The sequence below is a fragment of the Scardinius erythrophthalmus genome, assembly GCF_964197995.2.
Source record: "Scardinius erythrophthalmus genome assembly, chromosome: 14".
Taxonomy (NCBI): Eukaryota; Metazoa; Chordata; class Actinopteri; order Cypriniformes; family Leuciscidae; genus Scardinius; species Scardinius erythrophthalmus.
Genome location: NC_138234.1, coordinates 24,773,715 through 24,781,652, shown reverse-complemented (window position 1 = coordinate 24,781,652; position 7,938 = coordinate 24,773,715). Strand labels below are relative to the sequence as shown.

The following is a 7,938-nucleotide window of genomic DNA, read 5'->3' as shown; positions in this document are numbered from 1 at the left end:
TGGCCGACAATGTTGTTATAAGGATATTCACTGGACATGTTTGGAATAGAATACTAACATACTGCCTAGTGCTTACTACACAGTATAGACCAGGGATGGGCAACTTCGGTCCTGGAGGGCCGCTGTCCTACAGAGTTTAGTTCCAACCCTGAAAAAATCACCTGCCTGTAACTTTCTAGTAATCCTGATGACCTTGATTAGCTTGTTCAGGTGTGTTTGATTAGGGTTGGAGCTACACTCAGTAGGACATTGTCCCTCCAGGACTGAAGTTGCCCATCCCTGGTATAGTCTGTATGTTTCAGTCTTAGTAGGAGTAGTATGGAACAATGGGGTTAAAAACATACACATTATGACATTGACTGGTAATACTTTAAACAATGTGTAAAATAATATTTAATTTAATTTAAATAGCGTATGTTATGTAAATCACCAGCTCAGTAACATTTTAATTATTTATTTTTTTAATATTTTTTATAGTTTTTAATATTCTAATAATGAATACTCTTGGCTTACGGCAACCTCGTTCAGTTGCTTGTATAAACAAAGGCTTTGATTGGTCTACTGAGCGCTGACGTCATACGAACGTAACACCTAATGACGCGTCGCGGTAGCAAAGGCGGTAGCTTGCAGGTCTGGACAGTTTTATTTGTAAATTCAAAGTGTAACTTGATATTACAAAATAACGAAAAGAGGAAATAGGAGAATACAAATGAATACGGAGTTATTTGATGATTAATCATTCAGTTTTTTTTTTTTTTTTTTTTTTTTTTTACACTGCTTGATTCAACTTAGTTTAGAAAGTAAGGTTTTCTATTAACGTTAGCTGATTAGAATAATTTATGCAATATGAAACTTGGCAAAGATTATTATACAAATAATTAAAATGAATCCGTGACTGCAAAAAAACATTTTTCACAACATCAAGAAGGAAATGTGAAAATCCCGCAGGGAAGCGTCTAGTGCGTCGCGTCGCGCGCTAGCAGTGTGGATGGGTTTGTCAGTCAGGTGACCTGTCCGCCATTTTGTCAGCCATTTCCTAGACGGGTCCGCTGCAGATCAGCACTTACAGAAAGAGCAAAACCCCTCCTGCACAGGCCGCTGTTCGGGACTGAATGAGAGACTAGCGCTCCTGCGGGCCGGTCAGTACTCAGATAAAGCCCGTGTTTGCGGTTCGGTCCGGTCGGACAGGAGGGAACTCATCATGGCTCTGAAGATCGTGAAGGGGAGCATCGATCGGATGTTCGATAAAAACCTGCAGGATTTAGTACGTGGCATTAGGAACCATAAGGAAGATGAGGTGAGACACTTCTATCAGTTCATTTCCTTTTATATTAAAATCAGAATTGGATGTTTTCGTAAATATGTCTTAAACGCATGTGGTAAATGAATCAAGTTGATCTCATGTCAGTGATTTCAAATCACCTGATTTCAGGTGAGCTAACCGGCTATAACCTGTCAAATGTGCTTAGATAACGAACTATATTTATATATTAAATACGAAATATTATTATTTCAGTGATTTAATAATCCTGGTGTGGTAGGTGACAGCTGTTAATGCTGTTAGAGCAGTCTGTCATCGTTTTGTTTATCATGTATGAGGCCAGTTAGCATTGCTAACGGTTATGACACCTATTTAAATATACTCTTTAAAATAAATACAAATTTGATTCCACCTTGTTCTTTGTGTAATTATGCGTGTGATAAACCGATTCGATACGCTCAAAGAAAGATGTTAATTCAATAGGCTATAGCTTGCCTCACTTATGCGTGTCATGAGATTGGCCGTGTCACAAACCCTATCTAGAAGCCTATCTAGGAGACAGCTTTTCGGGGGGCGTCACAGGCGCGTTCTACGATGTTCGATTCAAAGATTCGATCGCGCATGATGCCTGTGATGTTCGAACACCTATCAAATGCACCTATGCTGCCCAAATATTTGGTTCAAATGGTCCTACATTTACAATATGAACTAAATGATCTTGTCAAACGTTTGAACTTGCGTACGATGTGTTAGATTTGAACGTTCTGATGTGCTGAAGATGCCCACAAATGTTCAATTCGAGTGTTCGAACACCATTTAATGGAAATGTTCTGATTCTTTTATGATTCCCAAAAGGTTCAAACCTGTATATAATTCCCAAAAACATTTAATCAAAATATTTGACAGCCATGTGATTCAATTTAAATGTTCAAATGCACCTACATCATGCAAAATGTTCAGGTCAAAAATTATAACTTGCATAACGTTATGTGGTCGATTTGATGTGCCCACAAATGTCCAATTTGAGAGTTCAAACGCATTTGAATGGAAATGTTCAGTTGAGTGTTGCACGATATACCGGCACTAGAAAGGTATTGCGATACCCTGCTATCAAAAACTGAATGTTCCACATTTTATTAGTTCCAGAACTTTAAGAATGACAGCATTCTAATAAGAGCCATATTTCATAATTTGAGTTGATGTGTGACAGCGGCACATGTGTGTGCAAAGCAAAGTGCTGGACGTTTTTGATGTTAACAGTTTTTATAAAGAACAAGCCTCAAAAAAGATTTCATAGCTGGCCTTCAGATAGAAAGCGATCTTGAATTCAGATCTCTATCACGGATTATTGCGCTTGAATGGTCAAAAATATGCTAAAATGCCTGGCAAGTATCCATGCGAACACAGTCGGTGTGTCCAAGCGAACTTAATTGGTTAAGAAAGAAATTGGGGGGTGTTCCAGTGTATTGTATCCGTGCATCAGCTCTTAAAGAGATGGAGGCGTAATAAACCTGCTGCTGTCTGTGTGATTAATGTTAATCAAACAACAAAAGAAAAGAGAAAATCACCCACTGCTTGACTGAATAACTTTAATATATTTATTAGGTGTATAGTTAATTTATAGATTAAAGACTATTCAGTGTTTTTTTAAATTTGATTATAATTTCTTACTTGAATGCTACTGATGTTAAATGGACCTACTGTAGCCTATACCTAAAAATATCAAAGCACTGTTTATTTCATTTGTATCTTATATTGTATGCCTATTTGTCATATTGATTGTAATTTGCATCTTTGCTCATTTTAAAGATAAAATAATTTTAAATATATTTTAAGATGACTGTATTGCGATTTAAAATTGCATTAAAAAATAAATAAATTATTCATATCGTGAAATAAGATTCTGATCCTGTCACCCATGCCTATCCCAAACTGTTCAGAATTATTAAAGTTTAGCGAATGTGATTGATAACGTGTTTTTATTTTATTTTAAATATAACAATGATTTTTAAGTTCTGTCGTATTATTCAATTACTTTTACTGTTGTTTTAGTTTATTGCAATGGTATCGATTCGGTATTGGTATTTTAGTCAGGTATCGTGACAAAACTAGTTCAGATGAGGGCCAAAATGTTCAAACATGCATTTGATGCCCAAAAAACTTTTGATTTTAAATGTTCGAATGGTCTTATAGGCTAATCCCCTAATATGTTTGATTTCAAATTTGTTTGAGATGCCCAAAAATGTTGTCTAGGTAGGCAGCTGAAGAGGTATTGAGACGCAGCCGTCGTCTTGGCTATGAAATCACATCTGTCAGTTTGACCACAGTGTCAGGGATGAAAATCGTTGGTTTCTTGTCATTCATTTTGTGATCTGTGGTTGAAAAAGATGAAATGATGAAGTAGGAAGTAGGCCTCAGGCTTCCTGTTCACCTATAATGACAAAGCTGAATTCTCTTTTGCAATATGCTCCAGCCTCGCCCCTCCCTTTGGGGAAAAAGAGAACAAGATGCTGTAAAACTGAGCATTTATAATCAAATAGGGCTTTCCCTCTTAAACTTCGTCAGTATTCTGTTCCCTTTTTTGGAGATTCATATTGATTTTAGTCACCGGTTTGACCTTCCAGCAGATGTTATGAAATGTAATAAATTTAGTAAACACCGGACAATGATGCCATGCGTTTCTAATGTGCTAAAGATGGTGTGAACCTTCTTGAACAACCAGCATTGTCCGATGTGTCCTTGAGTCTGTGGCAAAAAATGTTGCATCATGATCGCTCCCACTCATCTATGAAGATAGCAAGCTGTCCGAGTTATCGCTCTCGAAAACTTTTATATCATATATGTAATTATTCTTGTTCAAGTAGTTAGTTGGCACCTCATTACATTGACTTCAATCATACTACAATCTTGATTCTGGTCTGACTGGTTTTGGTCTCCTACTTTCATTTCAATTGACTATCAAACCATGTTTTAATCACACCATACGTGCCATGCGCTCAAATACAAACATCCTTAAAACTTGCTTTGTTCATTGCTTTAACATTCCAGTTCTAGTCTCCTGGCCCTGTTTAATCTGCAAACATCTGGAGTCGGGTATCAGCAAGGCTTCATCAATGTAACCTGTACCGGCGTACCTAGATGCCGTGTCTGTTACCTGGCCAACAGCGGACAGTGCTGTGAAATATTCATAGCCTCCTGAATGAACTGTCAGACTGTGCGTATGTGTGTTCACTGCTCTGTTTGCTCTCTGCCTGTGGTTTCATATGAGACCTCTATATTTGTTTTCCACAAGAGGTGGGTGTACTTAGCCAAAGCACTCGCTGGGTCTCAGAACTAGTGAGCTGCCCTCCTAAATGTTTTTTTGGAGACCATAGCTATGCTTGAGCCAAGTAGTTTTGATATAGGCGTGTTTGAATATTAATTTTGGGGCATCATTGGCATGTTTGAACATGCTGGTAGTGCTTGAAAAGATGGAAGGACTTCAGGTTTTCCTCAGACTGTGCTCTCTTGTTTGCCTGAGAAGGACGTTGAGTTCGTCTTCATACTTGACTGATGGTTTGCTGAGCTGGTCAAATCCAACTCTTGGCTAACTCACAAATATTTCAGTCATGGCAATGGGCTGAAATTACCCATAATACATGATTCATTAGAACTGAATGAGGATGGGACAAGGAACATCTTCTGGAGAACATTCTATTCCCTTATGGTTTTGTTCTTACAGGGATGAAATTACCCATAATGCATCATTCATGACGATTTGATAACTAGTTTACCTCTAGTTTCATTTTTACTGGGTCGAAGTTACCCATAACTCTTTCCCCTTTGGTGGTTTTTTTTTTTTTTTTTTTTTTAGTTGCAAGAATTTGTGATAATTTTCACACAAAATGTCATTGCCCCCAGAATATTTTGTTTGTATTTTATTCAACCAACATACTACATGCATAATTAATGGTTTTATCATCTGTTTCTGCTGCTTTTTTGCCTGTTTTGATCCGGAGATTCTCTACTCTTTCTGAAGATGCGTAATGCACTTAAACACTTAAACACTGAAAGCTAAAAAGTTCTGTCAATGGCGGGGAAAGAAGGAATAAGTTTCATTCATAAGAACATGAAGATTTGTCACTAACCTGAAGAATCTTCATATTTTCTGTCTCAGTTTTTGAGAATTACCCATAGTGCATCATTCATAAAAACTAGGCCTACATGAAGATTTGACAGGAAAACCTATCAACCTATTGCTTAGTGGAAATCACCCAGAATGCACCATTTGTAAAGATGTTCCTGTTGGTTTCCTTGTATTTCAGCCTCTCTTGCCTCCATAATTCAACATTCACAGGGGTTTTGTAAAGAGGTCTGGAAAATCTTCTGTTGGACATTCCTTTACCCTGTCTCAATGGTTGGAAATGACCCATAATGCACCATTCATAGAACTGCATGAAGATTTGACAAAAGAACCGTCTTTTACCTCATTTTTATTTGTTCAATGTGCACCATAATGCACCATTCACAAGAATTTTTCAGGAAAACCTTCTGGAGAATCTCCATTTATCCCTTTTTTTTTCAGTCTCAGTGGTCGGAAATGATCTGTAATGCATCATTCAGAAGAATGTTGTAAAGACGTGAAAAGAACCTTCTGGAGAACCTTTGTTTACCTTGTATTTTCTCTCTGCGCTTAAACGACCCATAATGCATCATTCACAAGGGTTTCGAAAAGATGTGGAAATCTTATGGAGAACTTTCATTTACCACGTATTTGCACTCTTTACCCCAGTGAAGACATCTTGCTATCCTTCACTGTGGTAAACGAGAGGTTATGCCCATGTAAAGGTTCTCTAAGCCCTTCAGTTCTTCCCCTCCTGTCACTGCTCTGGCTGTCTCATGACTAAAGACACATGACCACCACACTCGCCCCATACAACAACACTTTGTGTGTGTCCTTGAGATGCAGAGAGCGTGTGTGTCTTGAGTGCTGGTTGAAGGTTCTTCTCTCTCTTTTTTTATATTTTCATTTAATCATTTAACAATTTAATGTCTCTGGCCATGAGATATTGTGGTTTTGTCAGTTCTTTTAGTCATCCATTGATTCTTCACGCGTACACGCACAAACATACTGACCTAGTTTTGAGCATGTTTTTTATTATTATTTTTAGCTTCTGGGTTTCAACAATGCGTCTTTGATTGTGGCTTATATATATATAGCCTAATGTGAGAACATGTCTGAAAAATCATGAAGCATTCCATTCATGTCCAGTTGCCTGAATTTTAGAAAAGATTTATGTCCCTGGTCCCCATCAACCTTCATTATATGGAAAAGAGCAGCTTGGACATTTTACTAAATATATCTTTTTGTGTTTATCAGGAAAAAAAATTGGGTTTGGAACGTGACTTCATTTAGGTTACTATACCTTTGAAAAAATGCTAATTATGGCTGATAATCACCTTTATATATATTGCTTTGATAGATGTCTATCTAGGGATGTTGTCAGGTAAAGACAAGGCAAAACATTTAATCTCACTCTCTTTTAATTAGAACACTTTTCTTCTCCGTTAAGGTCTGGCAGTGATTTGACATGCTGTTGACAACAGGAAGCTAAACGATGCCCAGGGCTGTTATGGAGAGCATTGTTTTTATTTTTGTCTCTCTCTTTCTAACAATACTTCCTGTTCCTTCAACAGGCCAAATACATCTCTACATGCATCGATGAGATTAAACAAGAACTTAAACAGGACAACATCGCAGTTAAAGCCAATGCAGTCTGCAAGCTCACTTATGTAAGACTGCCAATCATTGATATCCTTTCCCATCTGCTTCAAAATAAGCTCAATCCATCACTTATTCTTTTGATATCTCTTTCAAACAGTTGCAGATGCTTGGCTATGATGTCAGCTGGGCTGCGTTCAACATCGTGGAGGTGATGAGCTCCTCCAAATTCACCTACAAGGTGAGAGGCAGCGTCGAAAAATTACATTTGCAACTTATTTTAGTATTATTTATATACTATTTATTAATATTTTTAATTAGCTTTTATTTTAATATTTCTTTTTTATTCTATTATATTTATTATTTGTCTCTTTTTTTTGTCTTTTGGTAACACTTTTCAATAAGGTTCAATTAGCTATTAGTTAACGTGAACTAACAACGGAAAATACTTTCTTACTAAAGCATTTATTAATTCTCGTAAGGATTTGTTAATCTTAGTTCATGTTAATTTCAACATTAATGAATGCATAATAAAAATCAAAAGTTGTAACTGTTAATACTTTATGGACCTGAGCTGACATGAACTAAGAGTTGTAATGATGTTAACAAAGATTAATAAATATTGTAAATGTGTTGCTGATTGTTAGTTAATTTTAGTTAATTCATTAACCAATATGACCTTATACTAAAGTGTTACTGGGTTTCTTTTTATTTATATTTGGCTTTCATTTATTTTTATTTCAGTTTTTGTTATTTTAGTACTTTACATCTTACCTCAGTTAGTTGCCAAGGCAACAATTCAATAGTTTTAGTTAGCAACATTGGTTCACAAATGCCTTTTTTCTTCTCGTTTTCAGCGAATCGGCTACCTTGCGGCATCGCAATGCTTTCATGAGGGCACTGATGTCATCATGCTGACGACCAATCAGATCCGCAAGGTGCGTTTTGAACTTCCTGTTCACCTGTATTTGTTTTG

At 36.8% G+C, this 7,938-nt stretch overlaps 1 protein-coding gene across 4 annotated transcripts in view; it reads left to right on the top strand.

Annotated features, from left to right (window-relative positions):
• Positions 1 to 771: 771 nt before the first annotated feature.
• Positions 772 to 7,938, top strand: part of ap3d1 (adaptor related protein complex 3 subunit delta 1) — a 31,370-nt gene continuing 24,203 nt past the window's right edge. For all 4 annotated transcript variants that reach the window (XM_081385341.1, XM_081385339.1, XM_081385340.1 and 1 more), the window contains exons 1-4: positions 772 to 1,297; positions 6,938 to 7,033; positions 7,123 to 7,203; positions 7,820 to 7,900. In XM_081385341.1, coding sequence (XP_081241467.1) covers positions 1,202 to 1,297; positions 6,938 to 7,033; positions 7,123 to 7,203; positions 7,820 to 7,900 — 354 coding nt within the window. In that variant the 5' untranslated portion in view covers positions 772 to 1,201. The remainder of the gene's footprint in view (positions 1,298 to 6,937; positions 7,034 to 7,122; positions 7,204 to 7,819; positions 7,901 to 7,938) is intronic.